At 25.7% G+C, this 24,094-nt stretch overlaps 3 protein-coding genes and 1 long non-coding RNA gene across 4 annotated transcripts in view; 2 read left to right on the plus strand and 2 right to left on the minus strand.

Moving 5' to 3' along the window:
• The window catches only part of LOC127277674 (leucine-rich repeat LGI family member 3-like), a 380,758-nt gene that overhangs the window by 68,974 nt on the left and 287,690 nt on the right, over positions 1-24,094 (plus strand). The gene's annotated exons all lie outside the window — the stretch shown is intronic.
• LOC127277677 (uncharacterized) lies at positions 2,006-3,967 on the minus strand. The gene has a single exon (XM_051298974.1). The coding sequence runs from the start codon at positions 3,965-3,967 to the stop codon at positions 2,006-2,008; it is 1,962 nt and encodes a 653-aa protein (XP_051154931.1).
• On the minus strand, positions 4,581-8,135 carry LOC127277675 (uncharacterized). The gene is made up of 3 exons (XR_007842389.1): positions 7,961-8,135; positions 6,449-6,524; positions 4,581-4,702 (listed from the first exon to the last, which is right to left on the minus strand). It is a non-coding gene; the product is annotated as an uncharacterized LOC127277675 (long non-coding RNA).
• LOC127277671 (uncharacterized) lies at positions 10,023-17,269 on the plus strand. The gene is made up of 6 exons (XM_051298970.1): positions 10,023-10,140; positions 10,252-10,404; positions 14,987-15,185; positions 15,292-15,493; positions 15,611-15,999; positions 16,511-17,269. Exons 2-6 carry the CDS (start codon positions 10,328-10,330, stop codon positions 16,583-16,585), a joined length of 942 nt encoding a protein of 313 aa, XP_051154927.1. The 5' UTR covers positions 10,023-10,140; positions 10,252-10,327; the 3' UTR covers positions 16,586-17,269.

Consider the following 24,094-nt stretch of genomic DNA (forward strand, 5'->3'; position numbering starts at 1 on the left):
TGGTATAAATTTTATCTGTTGACACATCTAATAATTCAACTACTGATTTATTAATATCATCTACGTCAACATTGCGAGCTGACAATATTGCCATTTTAGTTAATTTTTCGAATTCTTTGTTTTTAATTACATTTCCATAGGTATCTTTTGCAATATCTGTGTTTGGAGGAGCTATACAATTTTCTGGTATTCTTAAGTCATTTTCATTCTGGTTAGCCGTTCCATTTCCAACTTGTAATAAAAATGATGAAAATTCTTTTTCATGTGGTAAAGCTCGCATATTTTCTGTCAAAGAAAATTTAAAAAAAGCAGACCACACACGACTGTACTTAATACAGAGATTGACCAATTCACTGCGAGTGGCATTCTGTTTGACTGGCAACAATTGTCGAAAATCGCCTCCAAGTATCATTATCTTACCTCCAAACGGTTTATCGTTGTTCATTATATCCCTTAAATTGCGATCTACTAATTGTAGAGCATGCCTTGGAGCCATTGGTGCTTCATCCCAAAAAAATACGTCTATACTTTTTAAATACTCTGCTTCTTTGGATTGTGCTTTAATAGTCAAAGATGAATCACTATAAATTGCAATTGGTAATTTAAAAGTCCTGTGAACAGTTTTACCATGCGGCAATAATGTAGCTGCAATTCCTGTGAAAGCCATAGTACAAACTTTTTTTCCTTTACTTTCTAATAAATGAATCAAAGTTGTGTAAACAAATGTTTTGCCGGATCCTCCAACTCCATTAATAAAGTAACATCTTTTTCTGTTATTATCAATCATTTGTTCATCATCAACTGTTTCTAAAACAATATCTACAATTTCTTTTTGTTTTTCATTAAGATTTTCATATTGTTTAGTACTAATTTCTTTGTGTTGTTCTATTAATATTTCATTTTCAATGTCATCTTCTGTTTCTGTTATTTGTAGCATTGACGGAAAACATGTTAGACTTGAATTTTCATTAATAAGCAATGTATTGATTTGAATGTACGCTTTTTTTTGTGCAAAAATGTCAGACATTGTTTTCGAGTAGTCTTGAGATAAAGCAACTTTAAACTCTTCCCATAGTTCTTCCGGTCGTAAAGGTTGACAATGAATTAAAATTCTTACAAATAATTGCCTTAACTGTCTGGGCATTATCCAAACTTCTGCTTCATGCAAAGCATTTTTCCATTCATCATCATCTTCAATTAAACCTAATGCTAAGCACGTTGAAACCAAAGAATTATGTACTATACCATCGACTGTTTTTAAATTTTCAAAACTTGTAGCTCCTTTTACTGTAATTAATAGTAATCTTAAATGAAATAATTCAATTTGTGAGAGACTCACAGAATACATACGACCTAAAGTGTTAAAATGTTGTTTGCGTTTTTGCCATGTGAGAGCATTAGATAAATTTTTGTTTCTTTGAAATACATAATGTAAAGGAATTTCAGAATATGTAAAATTTTTGACTGTTGCATCTCGTTGATTTAAAGAGAAATACTCTGTGAGTTCTGTAGATTTATTTAACGCAGATCTAACTGAATTTTGATCATCTACATTATTTATAACAACTGTTTGCTGGTTTGGCAAGTGAATAGGAAGTCGATAAATTGTATGACTTTTTCCTTGCAAATTGTTGCTTAATATACGGCCACATGCTTCAGTTGGGCTAACATAGCGAGTTTCAACATAATTTTTAATTTCATCATGTTCAATAACCCCTAATTCTTGATTATTATTATCATTGTTTTGTGTTTCTTGAATGACAACAGCAGCAGCATCGTGTCCTTTGTAAATATATTTATACAGATATTTTACTGCTTTAATACTTGTAACTACTTCTACGTTAATATGGCAATTTAATCTCAATAAGAGTTCTTTATTATGGGGTACAACGCGTTGATTATCATATTGAAATCCATCACGACGATTATATGTCTCAGTATTTCGTCGTCTATAGTGGGGATAACCGTCTTCATCCATAGTCGTTTGATCATTAAATTGTTTTGGTTAATTTTTTGAACATTTGCCATTTTTATCTAAGCACCAGTCTCCGCAAGGACCATGAATCATATTGGCATCAATGATGTTATGTAATCTTGGATTATCTGTTGGATGAGGAATTTCAGCTGAAATAAATTTATCTACAATTTCAGGAGTTGTAATTTTAGAATTGGGTTTTAAATTATTCAATAAATGAACATGTGGTAATCCACGTTTTTGGTATTCAACAACGTAAACGTAAGCTTGCAATTCACCAAATAATTTTTCTTTAACTATTATGTTAAGGAGTTCTTCTTTTTTTAATTCAAAAACACGAGCCACTAAATCAGGTCTATCAGAAGCAGTTTGTCCATCCAACAAATTTTCTGTAATTTCTCTCCACTTTGGATTGCAAGTCATTGTAATAAATAAATCAGGTTTACCAAATTTCCATACTATGGTCATTGCATCTTGATAATTTTGTAACATATTTCTTGGTGATTCTGCATAAGTAGAGGGTAGAACAATTACTTTTCCAACACGACTGCTTGTATTTTCTGCAGTTTTCTCCAAGTGTTGTAAGAGACTTTCATATGTATCAGCTCTCAATTGTTTTTGATTGCTTCTTAAATAATTCATTTTATCTTTTTCTACTTTAACATAGTTATCAACAGTCCATTGTTGAAATAAACGTCTTCCCATCAAAATGTAATTTGTTTCATTTCGAATAGCCATTCGGTATTTAATGTAAGCATTTCTAGTTACTCTACGATTACTGCCAACCATTTTTAGATTATCACACCAACCTTTTGTCCCGTGAGAATAGAATAATGGATAGGTCCATGGTTCAACATTAGCATCCATTGAGCTAACATATTGTAAATCCTTAGTATTTTTGTTACGTATTGTAACATACGATTCCGGAATTTCACCATCTGCAGTAGTGGAAAAAATTGCAGCAACTTCATTAACTCTTTGAAAATTGTAACGTCTTTTATCTTGTCCTTTTTTTAATGTAAACAACAGTTGTAATTCAGGTTCGTTACCATTATTTTCGACTGTCATAGAATCCAATTCTTCCTTCATCATTTGATACGCATTTGCGAAAGTATTACATTGTCTCATTGCATTGTCAATTGCACTCAAAATTTCTGCATTTAATGCAGAATTCATATTCATTCTATAATCGGTAGCTTCATTCGTGTCAATTATGAAAAGTTGTCCGAAACTGGGCATTTCATCATTAGAAGGATATAAAGATGTATTAATTTGATAATAGATTTGTCCTTGAATTTTAAAGCAAAAAGGTCCAGGCCGTCTGTTATTAAATTCTATCAAATTAGCATTGAAAGAAGCAAATGAAAATGAATTATTGTATTTTCGTATGTTACTGTAAAAGTGATTCGATAATGGATGAGTGCCTTCAAACAAATTTTTTAAAATTTCTGGTGGATCTGGTAATGGATCTAAGACTACTTTGCCATGACTGCAGCAATCGTTAAAAGAATTTCCCTTTTTACCTACTTTCTCTGCTTTAAAGTGTTTTGCTTTACAGTGAGTACATAACACATTCATATCACCCAAGTAATGTTCTAAAATTTTATTAAGTCTAGCATTTTCTAAAAGATTATCAATATCATTTTGTTGATGAATGCGATTAAAATTATTATTATTGTTGCTGATGTTATGTTCGTGCGTTAAATTTATATTGCTTTCACTTGTTGAAGGGATATTTATTTCATTATTACCATTAATTTCATGAACATTATGCAAATTTAATGTTGATGTAAGTTCATTTTCTAAAAGATTATCAATATCATTTTGTTGATGAATGCGATTAAAATTATTATTATTGTTGCTGATGTTATGTTCGTGCGTTAAATTTATATTGCTTTCACTTGTTGAAGGGATATTTATTTCATTATTACCACTAATTTCATGAACATTATGCAAATTTAATGTTGATGTGAGGTCATGAACAAATCTCATTCGTTTAGATTTATCTACTTCATTTGTACTCTTTTTGTCTTTTGTTATTTTTCTTTTTCGGTTTATAACCCTTTTTATATTTTTTATATTCTCAGACATTTTAATGTTCTTTTTCTTAAAGTTTCGTTTGTTTAAATAATTATTTTTATTTTAATATTATTTTAGGTGTTAATAATGATTTCTTTTGTCTTGAAAAGCATATATATTTTTTATTTAATGTTTACATAAATAGTAGTTAAAATTGTCTTCAAAAATATTTTTTAAAAATTCTTTTTGTAGTTTTAAAAAATCTTTCTATGGTCTTAAAAATTCCTTTTTAGTCTTAAAAATATTTTTTAGTCTTAAAAAAAATTCCTTTTTTGTTCTTAATAATTTTCCATAATCTTAATAATTTCTTTTGGTCTTATATTTTCTTAAAGTCTTAATTTCTTGATTTCAATTCAATTGAATTGAAATTAAATATTTAATTCAACAATTTCAATAAATGATGATAGAAGGTAATGCATGGTTTTTATTTTTTACGTAATATAAAGTGTTTTTATTTAATGTTTATTTATTAACAAAGGTAATTTTACATCAAAATAATTTTATTTTATTATATACAAAAAATAGTAGAATATTTACATGACAAATTAATTTAATATATATATATATATATATATATATATATATAATAAAGTTGTAGAGGTAGAATGTGCGTAATTGTATGAGTACGTTCGATGATGGTGAATTCTCCTGAAACAAAATAATGTATGTGTCAATATTTTATAATTTAAAAATTTTAATTTTTATTAATATGATTAAATTTGCTTAATGTTTGAAGTACAGTTAAAGAACAATATTTCGAAATAAGATTATTTAATATAAATAAAACAAAAATTATTATTCATTAAACGTCACTAAAATTTTTTAGTAAAATACATAAAACACATAACATTCTACTATTATTATTATTATTATAAATTTAAATAATTTAAAATATTAATTCAATATTTAATTACAATTATTTTTTACTATTAATAAATCATATGAGAGATTCTTTTTCAATCGCCCCAGCCCAAAAAGTCAATGTTCTGGGATTGGCTTCATACTTTTGTAAATTGTTCTCCTATATGATAGTAATAAATCCCTAAAATATAAACTCATTAAAAAAATATTTGTAGAAAGTAGAGGGGGTTGAAGTTTTGACGTTAAGGGTAACATTGTCATTTTCAAATCCGTTTAACTATGACAAAAGTTAATGGATTTTAATTTATCTATAATGAATTTTATTCCATTTTTCACGTACTTTTCAAAAATGTATACGAAATTTAAAAAAAAAAATTTTTAACCCCTTTTTTTCAAAATCAACCCTTATTTTTCGATTTTCACCCCTTCGGGTATTTTTTTCTTTTTTTTTTTATTTTCATTGGAAAGCTGAGGTTTTTTCCCATGAGCTATGTAAATATGAAAATGGGACAACAATAATTTTGTGAGTAACAGAATATTAAAGTAGGCGGTGCCGATAAGGGGTGTACCTGGAGATCATCTTTAAGGATTTAGATAGGCACCGCCTAATTTAATATTATGTTTCTCACAAAATTATTGTTGTCCCATTTTCATATTTACATAGCTCATGGGAAAAAACCTCAGCTTTCCAATGAAAATAAAAAAAAACAAAAAAAAATTCCCGAAGGGGTGAAAATCGAAAAATAAGGGTTGATTTTGAAAAAAAGGGGGTCAAAAATTTTTTTTTTAAATTTTGTATACATTTTTGAAAAGTACGTGAAAAATGCAATAAAATTCACTATAGATAAATTAAAATCTATTAACTTTTGTCATAGTTATACAGATTTGAAAATTACAATGTTACCCTTAACGGCACCCTTATCGGCACCGCCTACTTTAATATTCTGTTACTCACAAAATTATTGTTGTCCCATTTTCATATTTACATAGCTCATGGGAAAAAACCTCAGCTTTTCAATGAAAATAATAAAAAAAAAAAATACCCGAAGGGGTGAAAATCGAAAAATAAGGGTTGATTTTGAAAAAAAGGGGTTAAAAATTTTTTTTTTAAATTTCGTATACATTTTTGAAAAGTACGTGAAAAATGCAATAAAATTCATTATGGATAAATTAAAATCCATTAACTTTTGTCATAGTTATACGGATTTGAAAATGACAATGTTACCCTTAACGTCAAAACTTCAACCCCCTCTACTTTCTACAAATATTTTTTTAATGAGTTTATATTTTAGGGATTTATTACTATCATATAGGAGAACAATTTACAAAAGTATGAAGCCAATCCCAGAACATTGACTTTTTGGGCTGGAGCGATTGAAAAAGAATCTCTCATATACATATAATGCCAACAGCAATCTATTAAAAAATAAAATGTTATATATTTTTATATTTAATAATAAAAATTTTTTCATATATATGTAATTAAAGAAAGTAGATTATCATTTAAATAAATAATAATGAGAAAAGACTGACCTTTAATATATATTGATTTTTTCTTGTACTTTTTCACTGGCTTGTTGTTAATAAATCCTTGAAGTTTTCTTTCTATCTACAAAACCAATAAAATTACAATATATTTAATATATATATGCACGATATTAAAATTAATTTTTTTAAAATATAATACTATTATATCGCAAAAAAATTTTGTATGGTTGACATAAAAAACAGGTTTTTTTAAAGTTTGTCACATTCACACTTAACCATTTGAGGACCACATTTTTTGTTTAAAATAAAAATAACGATTTTCGATTTTTAAATAAACATATTTTTCAGTGAAACTACTACTACTAAGTTTTTTATCTTAAAAAAAGAGTCTGGAATTAGAAATTTATTAAAATAATTTAAAAACATTGGTTCAAAATATTTAAAAATTTTAAAATGCAAGGAATTTATGTAAAAGAAAAAAAAATGTCAATGTTACCTGAAAGCAACACTGGTCCTCAAAGTGTTAGATACCATGACTTACATCTATGTTTATATACTATCTACTTAAATGACAGAAATTTTAAGATAATATGATTGTTATTTTACATGTAAATATTCTCCTCAAGTTTTATTTGAAAAATACTTGACAGGTTGAATTAAAATTTTCACAAAAACTAAAATATAGTAGCAATTCACTGAAATCCGAAAGATTAAGTGACAATTACATGACAAAAACAATTAAAAAAGACGAAAAGAGATCCTAAGAGACAAAAAAAGAACAACTAATGTTAGAAGAAAATTATTATTGATATTGATAAATTTCATTTAATTTTTTCAACTAATATTAATAATATATTTATTCTGTAAAAATATAGTTATTAATTAAAATAATATTTATTATTATATTTATATTTATTATCAAAAATATTTTTTACAAAAAAAAACAATATAAATTCCCATTTTTATATTCAATGTTATATTGCATTTAATAAAAATTTTTAAAAAAGAGTGACAGGGCGATTAACGCTAAACGAATATAATACGATTATTTTTCAAGACCTCCATGGAGTCTGCGTCGACGCACAGCACCGAAAATTGTTTTTCACAGGACCAAAAATGTGAAATTAGTATTTTTAAAGTTTTCAGTCTAAATATTGCTTTGAGAAATACTTCACATGGTATCATGTGGAACAAAATGTTTTTAAAAATGATTCGATATTTTTGATACTATGAAAAATAATTTTTGGCGCTGAGCGTCGACGCCAGATTTATGGAGGTTTTCCAATTGCCGATTAGAAAGCACATTCAAATTCTGAAAGACAAATATTAATTAACCGTGTAAATGAAACTTGTATGTCATGTAATAAAACTCAAAACAATAGAGTAGAATGATATTTTAGAAGATAATGAAAATATTATTGAAAAAAAATCAGTCGATTTTTTAAATTAATTAAATTTTTTTTAAATTAAAAGGCAATGATTAATTATATTGATCACAACCATTGAAAAATTACAACAATCACATAACCTCAATATAATACAATGAAACTTTCTTACCTGTATTTTCCTACGTTGAAATTTTCTACAAAAAAGAAAAATTCTTTTTTGTAAAACTTTTTTTAAAGAAAGAAATATATTTCTTATAAAGAAATTACAATGAAATATTGTAATTATATATATATATTTTAAAATTTGACACTTGGGTATTTTTTGAAAAACAGATACATGAAGATTATACACATTAGTATGTCAAAATATATATAAATACATAAAATGTAGAGAAAGTGAACTCATCCAATTTTTTTGAAAATAATGCGCCATCTATGAAGGTGAGTTCTGAATGCAACATAAGGCAGTTCAACTTAAGGTGCTTTTATACCTCAAATTTCGATCAGATGAACAATATTTCTGGACCGTGAAAATGCGTGAAAAGTCATTTTTACGGCGGGTATTTTTGAATTGTTTTAAACAAAAAATGTTTTTTTTTAAGAAATATAATATTAAATAATTGGTTAAATATGTAAGAACACTTTAAAATAGTAATAGAAAGATGATTTGATTGAAAAATTTAGCATATTTTGCTTAAAAACAAGGAAGAAGCACTGTACAAACCATTTCACAAACATTGTCATTTTACATTCTCTTGTAGCAGAAAACGTTTTTAAGCAAAATATGCTAAATTTTTTAATCAAATCATCTTTCTATTACTATTTTAAAGTGTTCTTACATATTTAACCAATTATTTAATATTATATTTCTTAAAAAAAAAACATTTTTTGTTTAAAACAATTCAAAAATACCCGCCGTGAAAATGACTTTTCACGCATTTTCACGGTCCAGAAATAATGTTCATCTGATCGAAATTTGAGGTATAAAAGCACCTTTATGACATAGCGTGACGTCACAAGTTGGACTGCCTTATTTTTTTCGAGTTGCAGACATTTGTCAAAATGAAAATTGCGAAAGATTATTAGGTTTATTTTAAATTACATACATTTCTTAACCTACTTTACCGGCTATACTAATATTAAACATAAATGTCATAGATAGGAAACTCATTCAGCTACAAATTTTCGCTCTTGTAGAATTCGACGACAAACGATTCGCACACGTGACAACTATGTGGCACGAAAATTCGATTAAACAAAAATCAGATGCAATATAAATTATAAGATATTGAAATTTTATCAAGTAAATTTTATTTTAAATATAATAACAATTTGATGTCAATTCGACACTTGTGAATTCGACCTAATAATCATTCGCAGTTTTCATTTTAAAGGTGCTTATATACCTCAAATTTCGATCAGATGAACATTATTTCTGGACCGTGAAAATGCGTGAAAAGTCATTTTCACGGCGGGTATTTTTGAATTGTTTTAAACAAAAAATGTTTTTTTTAAGAAATATAATATTAAATAATTGTTTTAATATGTAAGAACACTTTAAAATAGTGATAAAAAGATGATTTGATTAAAAAATTTAGCAAATTTTGCTTTAAACGTTTTCTGCTACAAGAAAGTGTAAAATGACGATGTTTGTGAAATGGTTTGTACAGTGCTTCTTCCTTGTTAGTGTCTCTCAGAGTTTTGTTTATGTTATGTCGGTTCTTTTTAACTTGTAATAAATAATGAGTGCTGAAAATAAATCGGTAAGTTGAAATGTTTATCAAATAAATTTAAATTCAACTAATTGTTTCGAATAACTGAAAGAAACATGTACACATGTACACTGTACAAACCATTTCACAAACATCGTCATTTTACACTTTCTTGTAGCAGAAACGTTTTAAAGCAAAATTTGCTAAATTTTTCAATCAAATCATCTTTTTATCACTATTTTAAAGTGTTCTTACATATTAAAACAATTATTTAATATTATATTTCTTAAAAAAAACATTTTTTGTTTAAAACAATTCAAAAATACCCGCCGTGAAAATGACTTTTCACGCATTTAAACGGGCCAGAAATAATGTTCATCTGATCGAAATTTGAGGTATATAAGCACCTTAAGATAAATGTCTGCAACTCATTTTTTTTCTCGCTCACGCTCATGTCGCATGGTCGACCCATAAGCCCACAGGCAAGCGGTCGAACTGTGACCGTGCCCTTAGAAAATTTGTCATCTATCTTTGTGTTTTCATAGCTAGAGTAAGACAGAAGACTGGTCTTTCTCTAGCTATGATAACACAAAGACTTTGTTGGAAATATTCGGCATTAAAATAATACATCATTTAGGTGACAATTTTTATACCCTATCTTGGTCATAGAAACCAATCTTTAATTTAAGTTTTCCCTCGACTATATAAACAAATTCGCGCCTTAGTTAGTCCCTTTTTTCGTTCTCAGCTGTACTCGACGTTTTAAAGTGTGTTTTGTCTTGTGCCTCAACTGAATTAATTAAAATTTAAAAAAAGCAAGTACAATGGAAAAAGTTATATCCGGAATTAGCCTAACATCAAACGACGAAATGGATTCCTTTCTTCCAGGGGACAACTCAATGTAGGTTTTTTATTATTTTATTTAAATATATATTGATTACTATTATTAAATAAAATAAAGTTATAAATTAAAATAATTTCCATTTTCTAACCTAATAAGAAGTGAAAAGAAGGTTATGTTAAAATATTGGAGCATGTGGTTTATTTTTCTCAAAATTATTTTATAGTGCTACATTAACAAAAAAAAATTTTTAAACATAAATTCCAATTTTTATTCTCAAAAAAATGATATATTCCATTTATTAATTTTTTTAAAAATTAAATATTATACATTTTTTTAAATCAAGAGACATAATTAATATTTATAAATCCCATTAAATTGTTTAAAACTGATAAAATAATTTTTATATATATTCATATATTGTGTTGAAAAATAATGTGACAAATTAAAATAATTTCCATTTTCTAACCTAATAAGAAGTGAAAAGAAGCTTATGTTAAAATATTGGAGCATGTGGTTTATTTTTCTCAAAATTATTATATAGTGCTACATTAACAAAAAAAAATTTTTAAATATAAATTCCAATTTTTATTCTCAAAAAAATGATATATTCCATTTATTAATTTTTTTAAATATTAAATATTATACATTTTTTTAAATCAAGAGACATAATTAATATTTATAAATCCTATTAAATTGTTTAAAATTGATAAAATAATTTTTAGATATATTCATATATTGTGTTGAAAAAGAATGTGACAAATTAAAATAATTTCCATTTTCTAACCTAATAAGAAGTGAAAAGAAGGTTATGTTAAAATATTGGAGCATGTGGTTTATTTTTCTCAAAATTATTTTATAGTGCTACATTAAGAAAAAAAAAATTTTAAATATAAATTCCAATTTTTATTCTCAAAAATGATATATTCCATTTATTAATTTTTTCAAATATTAAATATTATACATTTTTTTAAATTAAGAGACATAATTAATATTTATAAATCCCATTAAATTGTTTAAAATTGATAAAATAATTTTTAGATATATTCATAGGAATACCCGGATCAAATAACTCGACCGACGCTCGGACGCACGCTCTAATGGTAGTCGGGTAGCAGTGAGCCGCCCACAGGCTGTCACTGCTACTTGACTGGTAATAGAGCGTTCGTCCGAGCGTCGGTCGAGTTATTTGATCCGGGTATTCATATATTGTGTTGAAAAATAATGTGACAAATTAAAATAATTTGTATTTCCTAATCTAATAATAAGAAGTGAAAAGAAGGTTATGTTAAAATATTTTTTGAAGCACGTGGCTAATTTTTCTCATAATTATTATATCGTTTAAAGTACTTCATTAACAAAAAAAATTTTTTAAATAATAAATTTCAATTTTTATATTGTCAATAATGATATATTACATTTATTAATTTATTTTTAAATATTAAATTTTATACATTTTTTTAAATCAAGGGACATACTTAATATTTATAAATCCCATTAAATTGTTTAAAATTGATAAAATAATTTTTAGATATATTCATACATTGTGTTGAAAAATAATGTGACGAATTAAAATAATTTTTTTTTAATCTACTAATAAGAAGTGAAAAGAAGGTTACGTTAATATATTTTTCAAAGCACGTGGGTAATTTTTCTCATAATTATTATGGGTGTTTTCGGCATTAACTCAGAGTTAACTCTAGAGTTAACAGTGGTGCTCAATGATATTATCTTTGAAAATTTATTTACCTAAATAAAATAATTGATTTTCTATTTTCATCACCCTGAGTTTGAAGTTAGTTGTCCTTGTTTGCTTACTTTTTTTTAATTTATACGTATTTTTTGTTTTTCATTTAAAAATGGAACATATTTTTGCTACCCATAAACGTGTTATTTTTTTAAAGTTTATAGGTAATTTTCAAATTTTTCATTATTTCCCTAACTTTAATTAATCTGAATTGTTTAAGAAACTAGATTATTTATTTTAATTAAAGTTGTTTTTTATAAATAAAAAGTTAAAATAATTTTTAATAAAAATAAATTATTATGTTTCAATTTACACTTTTTAAAACAAACAATCCGTTCACAAATTTTGTCGGCCATTAAAGGTTAGGACTGACCCTTTTTCTTTACTCTCGCAAGAAAACAGAGTTAACTCTGGGTCATCTAGTAATAAATTTTTGGGGACTTTTATGAAATCTAGAAACAAAAAATTTTATTTTAACATTACGTTACTAGAATAAAAGGCCCGTTTCACATGTTGTTACAATTGCAAACCCTTCGCCAATCAAAATGAATCGTCTATGCCAAATTGCCAATCAACAACGTTCACAATCAACAGACGAACTGAAAATCAAAATTTACATTTGAGCACCACTGCTAACTCTAGAGTTAACTCTGAGTGAATGCCGAAAACACCCTATATCGTTTAAAGTACTACATTAACAAAAAAAAATTTTTAAATATAAATTTCAATTTTTATATTCTCAATAATGATATATTACATTTATTAATTTATTTTTAAATATTAAATTTTATACAATTTTTTAAATCGAAGGACATAATCAACAATATTTATAAATCCCATTAAATTGTATAATATTAATAAAAAATACATTTAAATATATTTATATAAATATTGTTTTGAAAAGACTATATAAACAAATTCGCGCCTTAGTTCGTCCTTTTTTTGTTCTCAGCTGTACTCGACGTTTTAAAGTGTATGTTAGTGTTTTGCCTTGTGCCTCAACTGATGAGCCAAAAGTTTTGAACGTTCAAATGAACAAAATATTTTTTTCATTCTATAAATTATTAGAAATTATAATGTCAATGTAAAATAAAACAGTAAATTAAACAAATAATTAAATTAATACCGTAAAATGGGGTAAAGTCGGCCGGCGCTTTAAATCATTTTAAAGTTTAACTATTACTTTTTTCCAGAAGAAATCCGAGTTTTATTAAAAATGTAGTTAGAATTAATGTAAATTAATAAATGAAATACAATATTTAAGTGTTTAAAGCGCCGGCCGACTTTACCCGCAAACGCCGACTTTACCCCATTTTACGGTAACTTCTCTTTAGATATTTAAAACAATATTTTCTAATGAAATTCGTATTTAAAGAAGTTACAAAAAAAATTTTGTTCATTTGAACGTTCAAAACTTTTGGCTCATCTCAACTGAATTAAAATTTTAAAAAAAGCAAGTACAATGGAAAAAGTTATATCAGGAATTAGCCTAACATCTAACGACGAAATGGATTCCTTTCTTCCAGGGGACAACTCAATGCAGATTCTTTAATTTTTTAAATTTTATATAAAATATTTTTCTGGATCACGTGGTTAATTTTTTTCATCATAATTATTCTGTCGTTCAAAGTACTACATTAAGAAAAAAAATTTATTTTTTAAATTAAAAATAATATAAATTCCCATTTTTATTCTCATAATCTTATATTCCATTCATTAATTTTTTTAATTTTTTTAAAAAAAGGACATAATTAACAATATTCATAAATTCCATTAAATTATTCAAAATTGGTAATTAATTTTTAATATATTTATATTGTGCAGAAAATACAATTTTTATTTTCTAATAATAAGTGAAAAGAAGATTATGTTAAAATATTTTTTGGACACGTTAATTTTTCTTATCATAATTATTATGTCGTTTAAAGTAGTACTATATTAACAAAAAAAAATTTTAAATCATATAAATTCTTATTTTTATTCTCATAATGTTATATTAAATTTAATAATAAGCGTGATTAAAGGTAAACGAATATAATACGATTATCTTGCAAGACCTCCATGGAATCGGCGTCGCCGCTCAGCACCGAAAATTGTTTTTTACAGGACCAAAAATGTCAAATTATTTTATTTAAGGTTTTTAGTCTAAAAATTGCTTTGAAAAATACTTCTAAAGGTATTATGTGGACCCAAATTTTTTTAAAAAATGATTCGATATTTTTAAACTTGTAAATATATTTCGACACTGAGCGTCGACGCCAACTTCAAGGAGGTCTTACAATTACCGAGGACACCAATTGAACAAATAATATCCAATAATGCAACATATGGTAGCGGTGAAATAACCGATTTTCATTATCGTATACCAGTCAACGTAACACAATATGACAGCAATTCAACAGTACCAGTAGATGCTCACGTACGAGTGAAAGGGCGATTAAGGGTTAATGAATATAATACCATCATTTTTCAAGTGCCGAATAGAGAGCACATACTTATTCTTGGCGATAAATATTTATCACATATGGAAATGAAACTTGGGTTTCATGTAGTAAAATAAACCCAAAACTATCGAGATGAATGATATTTCAGAGGAAAATGGAAATCTTATTATTAACAGAAAAAATAGTCTGATTTTTAAAATATGAATTTATATTATGAATTTTTTTATTTTGAAGGAAATGCCATTAAATTATTATTCTAATAATAAATAAAATATTTATAATAATAATAATCAAATAACATTTAAATAAATAAACCTACTTTCGCGAAGTTCACAACGTTTCTAATCAATGATTTATAAAAATAAAAATTAATTTTCTATTTGAAAAATTATTTTTTTATTTATCTTTGATTAGAAAGTTGTGAACTTCATCGACGAAAATTTTTTTACAGTTTAGTAACTGGAGTTATAGTGAGATTAGATCCGCCTTATAAACGAAGATCATTGAAATTTGATTCTTCAACAACAAAAACTGACAAAAATGATAAAACACCATTCAGGTGTATTTTGAGTAATATGTCGGGCAGGTTTATTCGCATATTATTTTGGTCACCAAGGAAACAGGAATTCGAAGGCTCTGTTTTAAAGCAGGTAAAAGATTTTTAGTATGGTATTTAAAAAATATAATTTTCTACATAAAAAATCTATTATTAACTATTAAGATTACTATACTATGTTATATTTTACTTTTTTCCAGATAATTAGGATTTCAAGAACTCACGTCTTATTAGCAAATGCAATGTATAACAAAGGAAGAGAGGATCTAATGGAGATAGAGCTCTCGGTTCAAAAGCACACAGTCGTCGAATTATTGGGGCCAATGCCAACGGAAGAAGAGGAGATAATGTATGAAGAAACAGAATTTAAAAATATTGGATCGTCAGTAGGAAAATTAATTTGTAAGTATATAAAAAATTATTTATTGTTATTTTTTGCTATAATAATATGTTATTATTAAAAAAAATAAAAAATGCTTTTTTTTATTTATATTTTTTGTTTTTTTATTTCTTTAATAGCCATTGAGGGATACGTGAGGACACCAATTGAACAAATAATATCCAATAATGCAACATATGGTAGCGGTGCAATAACCGATTTTCATTATCGTATACCAGTCAACGTAACACAATATGACAGCAATTCAACAGTACCATTAGGTGCGCACGTACGAGTGAAAGGACGATTAAGGGTTAATGAATATAATACGATCATCTTTCAAGTGCCGAATAGAGAGCACATACTTATTCTTGGCGATAAATATTTATCACATATGGAAATGAAACTTAGGTTTCATGTATTGAAACCCAAAAATATCGAGATGAATGATCTTTCAGAAGAAAATGGAAATCTCATGCTTCGAAAAAAATCTTCTCATTCTCCTGACAACACCAGAATTCCGTCAAAGGTATTTACATATAACTAATTATAAAATAATTTTATTATTAAAAATATAAATAAACAAATATAATTTTAATGTTTTAAATAAATTAATTTTCTCTTTCTTAAAAAAATATATTTTTTTAAATTATTTTTTTTATTTTTAGAAAGAAATATTGTTTCCATATAAAAACATCAGGCCTCGGATTGTATTACTTTTTCAAAATATAATATTTATGTTTTTTTATATTTAGTAGTACAATCTAAATCTGAATTAGTGAATATTTCACTGATCTCAATTAATTGGACGAGTTTTCTTAAATTCATTAGTAAAATTTTACTGAGAATAAGTAAAAACCACTGATTGTCAATGAAATTCCACTGATTCATCAAAGAAAACTCGTCCACTGAATTCAAATCAGTGAAATATTCACTAATTCAGATTTAGAGTGTATAAAGTGAACACTATTTTAAATATGTACGACATTTTTTAAATAATTATTATAACAATTTTTAATTTATGTTTCTTTTATCCTTAGATTTCTAAAAACAACGACAATGCAGCAGTAACAGATGAAGATAAAGAAGACATTAACTTTGATTTATTTCTTTAAATAATTTTTATATAATGAAAAATGACACATTTCAGTGTTTTTCTACTAAAAAAATTTAAGTATTATTAGATATATAAATATATAAAAAACGATTAAAAGATATGAAAACTGTTAAATTTAAAAAAAGAGATTTTAAGTTTATTATTATTTTAATAATTAAATTATGATTTTTATTATATTATGAAAAATGACACATTTCAGTGTTTTTCTACTAAAAACATTTCAGTATTATTAGATATATGTGTCCTGACGCGGTGAAAGGGACCTTATGATACAATAGCAAATTGTACTTTTGAATGTTCATAATAAAAAATGAATTGAACAAAATAATTTCTAGTTTTTGGAAATGAAAGAGCAACTCAAATAATTTGATTTCCAAAAATTAGAAATTATTTTGTTCAATTCATTTTTTATTATGAACATTTATAGTACAATTTTCAATTGGACCATAAGGTTCCTTTCACCGCGTCAGGACACATATATAACAATATTAGAAGTATTATTAGTTCTACAAAAGATTAAAAGATCTGAAAACTGTTAAATGTAAAAAAGAGATTTCAAGTTTATTATTATTTCAATAATAATTAAATTATGATTTTTCATTAAGAATTAGACACATTTCAGTGTTATATTAAAACACATTTAAGTGTTAGATACATATAATTATATACAATATATTAAAACTATTATTAGTTCTGCAGAGAGTTATGAAAAAAAATGTAAAAATATTTATGTAAAGATAAATATATATTGATGATCGTACATTAATAAACTTTAATTATTTGCCCTACCTTTCCCAATTTCCAAACGACATTTGTTGTAAAATTAATGTATATAATGTATAAAATATAAAATAAATATTTATACAGAAAAAATTAATTAAATATTTAATAATTTAATAATTAATTAATAATTTCAATTTAAAAATTTAAAGGTAGCAAAAGGTTTTGCGTGTTAAAAAATGAATTGTTTCTAGGTAAAATAAAATTATTTTTTTAAAAAAGGCACTGCAAATTTTTTTTAAGCAGCTTATGAAATTCAAACTTTAAAAAAATTCCAAATTGAAATAATTTACATAAAAGATTAAAAAAAAAATTTTAAATAGGAAATTAAATATTTTTTTAATGTAAATCTAAAATTATTAAAAATTTGGGACTATTTTTTTCCTGAAAAAATAACGTGATAATGAAATTTTGTTAACACACAAAATGCAAAAAGGCATGTAATTATAGAAACAATTTAAAAAAAAAAATAATTTATTATATCGGTAAAATTTGTCTGAAAATAATAATAAATTGTTGAATAAATTTTTTGAAAAAACTAAAAACACTTTTTCATATAATGTAAAATACTATTTTCATAATAAATTAATTTATTAAAATTATTTTATTATAATTTAATCAATTTCATTATTTTAAAAAAGCGTACTCTATTAATTTTGTCTTAGACCAATCATGTGTTTTCAATTATTATTTGTAAAATTTGTCTGAAAATAATAATAATAATAATAATTGTTGAATTTTTTTTAACTAAAAATAAGGGAGAGTCGGTAGTGGCGAGACACGTTTTGTTTTTTTGTTATAGCACTCACATTTTCAAGAACATCAAGTCTGTATATATATCCATGGACAGGTGTGACTCTATACTGCAAATTTAACTTATACAGTTACAGAACAGATATTGGAAAAAAAAGTTATTGCCGATTTACGATAATGTCTCGCGACTACCGACATAAAAAATCGTCCGTAGTGGCGAGACACTATCTTAAAATCAGAGTCTTCATCGTTCAAACGTAACAAAAAACAAAGGAATCAAAGAGAAAGAGTATAATAATTGATGCCTTTAAATCATAATATTATTTCATTCAATCATAAAAATACAGGCAAATATTTTTCTGATTGTGAGCCGCTAATCCATGTCACAGTTATTAAAAACAAATAAGCTTTTCTTCCTGTTCATCTTTTTTCAATTTAAACTATAGTTATGAAAAATATTGTCGACAAAACGTACAAAAATTATATCAAATTCATTAGGACATGTACAATATTATTAGATATAAAAAGCCACTGCCGACAACAAGTGTCTCGCCAATGCGGAAACAGCATTTTTCGGTAATGACGATGTACAATCCTATGCATCGAACAATAATTCATAGTGCTCTGGAAATTTTGAAGGAAACTTAAATACTAAAGACTCAAAATATTTAACCCTTCAGAAAATTCCGGAAATTTTTATATATTATCACTTATACCGATGGGAAATAAAACTTTTAAAATATCTTGAAACTGTTATTAACAGTATAGCGATATTTCGTACATCAAAAACGTATGCATCATATTGAAAAGTTAAAGCACAATAAAACTTGTCTTTCAGGCCAGAAGTGCAAGCACAGTCAGTTCAGCTGTCTGAAATATCCTAATGTCTCGCCACACAGGCTGTCTCGCCACTGCGGACAACGCCCTACTTTTTTATTCAAGTAAAATATTATTTTCAAAAAAGCGCGCTCTGTTTTGTCTTGTGCCAATCAGGTGATTTCAACTAAATGTAGGTTATGTTCGTTTCTGATTCATGACAGCTGCAAACATTTACAATAAATAAATGTTTTGCAAGTGTAAATTTCCAAAAACGACACCGACCCCGTGACCTCGACACCGTCCTTGGAAAATCTATTTTCACTTATTTTCAAATAAATCAAAATACTTTGCCATATGCTTTTAGAAAATCTTACATACTTTTTTTTGTAACATGTTTTTTTAATTTTAACTCGAAAAAGGGTTATTTTGCATTTTCATCCTAAATAAAGGGTTATTTTGTAATTTTATGCAATTTTTTACGAATTTTTGGATATATACCTTTAAATTTACTCTATTTTTAAAAAGTTACATATAAACAATTTTTTTCAATTTTTTATGTTTTTTTATTATTTATTGTTGTTTTTTAAATTTTTAGTTAGGAACCTATAATATTGTGCCTAATTTTAAGTGTCATTGCAATCAATTCTTTTTAACTTAATAATTTTAACATTTCTTATTTTAAAACGAAACATCTTCTTCTTCTATTATATTAATTTAACAAATTTCCAAAAACGACACCGACCCCGTGACCTCGACCTTGGAAAATCTATTTTCACTTATTTTCAAATATATCAAAATACTTTGCCATATGCCATATGCCTCTATAAGTAATTGCAAATAAGGATTATACGGCACAACAAATCTATTATCTGCTTTTCTATTTTTTTTCATAGAATTGAAATTATTCTCAAAACATAGATGAACACCTGCATCCTGTATTACATAGCACAATTATCGCTTTTACATTGACTACAATCATCTGTCATATTGTAATTGTGCCAAAAAAATAAAAAATTCTTTTAAATATTGTTGCAAATTATGTAGAAAATTTTTTATAAAACTGTTGGAGAGTATTTAGTTTAATTTTGTAGGTGTAGATTACGTCTTCCAAAAGGAACCTTTTTTGGTGCACTTAATTCCGGACAACAAGTAATATATGTAAAATCAAACAAGAATCTCTTTATAAAGGTTTACTCTGGATAATAAAAATAAAAACCGATATTTTAAAAGGTTTTTTGATTTATTACGAACATTTTTCTCAAAAATTTGCAAAATCTCTATGTATTTGTGGGGCAATTTACAGCAATATAATATAATATTATATAATTATATAATATTATAATTTAAGATAAAAAAATATATTATAATATAATGTGATATATTATTATATAATATAATATATAATTATATAATATAATTAATATTGTTGTCATAATTATAATAAAAAACATCTAATATTTAACAATTGTCATTTCATTCTTTAATGATACTGATCAAAATTAAGATAAATTTTATACAATATTAATAAGATATTAATTTAAAACATAAATTATATATATAATATTCATAAACTACAATAAGTAAACAACAATAAGTACAACTATAACCGAGCAAGCGTTAGCGAGCGAGGAATACATCGCTAGTTAAAATATAAATATAAAGAAAAATTTTATAGAGTAGAATTTTATATTTCCAAATAAATACAATTGTATTAACTAATTTAAACAATACTAGAACCAAATCGGCGCGCGACGCGCGCCGAACTTTCTAGCTGGTTCTTCATTTATAATTTAAGTTATAAAGTTATGAAAAAATCTTATAATTGTTATATAATTATATAAATATTCTATAATATTCTATAAATATTGTAATATAAATAATTGTGGACGTCTGCATGAAAAGGGGCCACTTTCTCAGTTCTATCTTTCGAGATAATCACAATTTACTAAATTCGATGAAAGATCTTGATTTTTCTTTCACTGTTTTAAATCAATCAACAACGTCTTACCTGTCGAAAAATGCGCTTGACATAATTTTTTTGTTACTTTCATTAATTTCTTTCATTTTCTTAAGAAAAAAACCGAACAGGTCCCACTTTGTCGGTTAATCAACATTTTTAAAACCGGAGGTGAACAAAAATTTAAAACCTGTCAGTTTGTCATCAGACAAGTGTTTCTAACCTAAAAAAGTTATAATCTGAATAAATGGCCGAAAATAACCGAATTATTCTTACTTTTAGTTCGGTTTCGTGTTCGTTTGATTCAAATTAGAGACATTTTCAATACAACCATTATTTATAATAAAATCATTTGAAAGATTTTAAATTAATCTAATTTCTCTTATTCTTCTTTAAAATTATCAGTACAATCATTTTCAAACATTAACTTTGTAAGAAACTCGATTTATGAACTAAATGTTTCATTTTTTAGAAAAGGTCCCACTTTTTCGGTTTATCATCATTTCCAAAACCAAAAATAAAAAAAATTAAAACCTATAAATAATATAAAGTCAAAGTTAGTAAAAACGCAATAATGGGAATAAGAAATACAAAAAATGTTTGAAATCTTAAAAATTTTTAAGATTTCGTAATTTCAGCTGTTATTAAAATTTCGCAAATTGATTACCAACTAAAATAAAGTGTTAAAAACTTAGGTAATCAATGAATATTAAATCAACATAGATTTTTAAATTGAGAGAACTTAGAAAATAGTAATTAAAAGAAATGTTAATAATTTCTTGAAAAACTGAATAATTTTGTATTATATGATCCTTTAATATATTTATAATTATCCTAATTATTTAACTTTTTAACTTTGAAAGTTATTCTGCATTAAATTTTAGGACAAAACATTTAAAATAGTCAAATTATGCAGAAAATTTATAGAAAAATAAAAAAAATTTTTAGTTTGTAACTATCTTTCTTACAGATATTATTTATTTTTAATTTTGAAGTATATAATATCGGGAAATACTTCAGATCTATTTCAATCTGAAAAATACAGTGATTTTAAATCAATCTCAGAAAGTCATAAAATTTATCTACACATAGGTACTTATAACCCATCGATGACTGGTACTACAGCTAGTTTATAATAAAAACATTCAAAAATTTTTAATTAAATCTAATTTCTCTTACTCTTCTGTAAAGTAATTTATACAATCATTTTTAAACGTTAACTTTGTAAAAACTCGATTCATTAAAAAAAATCGTATTTTTTAGAAAAGGTCCCTTTTTGTCGGTTGACACTATTTTAGAACTGTGCAAAGTTCTATTCGAATCGAATTTTGTTCAGTTTTCAAACGCCCTGACTCGATTCGATTTAAACCGAACCAAACTGCCTTGACTCGATTCGAATCAAACCGAACCGAACTGGATTATTGGTTATTATAATATTATACCATAATAAACCAATAATCACTTTTGGGAAAAAATGTATAGAACATAAAATGTGTGCTTTTATGTGATCTATAACTTTTGTCTAAAACATTTTTTGAAATTTTGCGACTTTTACGAATTAATCGCAAAAAACCATGATTTTATGGTCTTTTTTATGGTTTTCACCATGATAATCACATTTGCGCAAATTTTCACTACGATTTTCGTCATCAGCGCACCATATTACATAAGTATAGCAAGTTTCATTAAAATCGGTTGGAGGTGCTATTCGGAAGTACACCCAATTGGGATAAAATTCAGATTTATTAATTATTATTAATTAATTATTATTATTAATTTATTATTAATTATTATTATTATTATTTATTTATTATTAATTATTATTAATTATTATTTGGTGAAGTTGAACTTAAAAATTTGTCCACCTATAAAAAATATAAAATATATTGTTTTCAGTAAAAAATTTAAAAAAATGTATTTTTGGTCAAATTTAAAATTGTACTAAAATTAACTACAATTTAATGTGGAGTTATTTTTAAAAATTCCCTAACTTCTAAGTTGTTTATTTACTTTCATACATGTAGAATTCTTCTTACAAAAAAGATTATATTTAATTTAAAATTTGAAGTTACTTGTAGGTATGTATTTAAACGTTTAGAATTCGAACTACATATAGAAGAGTTCGAATTTTTAACATTCGAAATAGGCTGACTCACTCGAAGTCGTACTTTCGACATTCGCGCCAGTGCCAGTTCGGTTCAATTCGATTTGAGTCGAATGACAGTTCGATTCGATTCGAAATAAACCGAACCCAACTGGTGATGAGTCGATTCGAATTAAACCGAACCGAACTGCCGCTGAGTCGATTCGAATTAAACCGAACCGAACTGGGAGTAGAAATTCGAACAGTTCGGTTCGAATTATTTTGCACAGGTCTACATTATTTTTAAAACTGAAAGTAAAAAAAATTTTTAACTTATTGGCATATCATCAGAAAAGTATTTTTGACTCGAAAAAGTTATAACCTGAATAACTTGACAGAAATAACCGAGATATTCGTGTTTCAATCTTTAAGGGGAGGTTTTCATTGCGGCGACGAAACAAAGCCGAACATTTTACATTCTTTTGCAAGGAACTGTTATGACATATCAATCTATTTTTTTTATAAATAAAGATACATCCTTAAGCTTTTAAAAAATATTCTTTATTTTCAAAAATTTTTTAAACGTCGGCCAATATGGCGATTTTAAAAAACAATGTTTTTTTTAAAGTGAAACGGTAGGCACTCACACTCATCAATTTTGAACGTAGAACAAAAAACCAAAATTTTTTATGAAGCTGACATCCTAAAGAATAGACTATACCTATAAAATGGTCAAAAAGTTGTATAAATGACAAAATGGCTGACAATTTTTTAAAAACGTGCGATTTTTGCACTATTTTTTCATGTCTAACCCCTTGTAAAAAAGGTTTATTGTTAAAAATTATACCATATTATAGGTATAACCCCAGCAGAATTTAGTTATCTTTCATTTATCGAAAACTGGAAGTTAATTGGTTGGATAGTTCAGACGCTAGGATGCCCACCAGTTTGAAAAATCTTGTTTCGAGAAAAACGCGTTTAATGTTTTGGAATCATTTTTATATAAAATATTAATATTCTTGGTTCGATCTGCGCAAATCATGGGTATCTATAGGTTTTTGAGATCGCTGATCACGATTCGTAGTAAGTCATCTGTTGATAAAAATGTCGATAGC

The sequence above is a fragment of the Leptopilina boulardi genome, unplaced genomic scaffold (genome assembly GCF_019393585.1).
Source record: "Leptopilina boulardi isolate dan_hultmark-lab unplaced genomic scaffold, ZJU_Lbou_2.1 LbouV2_173, whole genome shotgun sequence".
Taxonomy (NCBI): Eukaryota; Metazoa; Arthropoda; class Insecta; order Hymenoptera; family Figitidae; genus Leptopilina; species Leptopilina boulardi.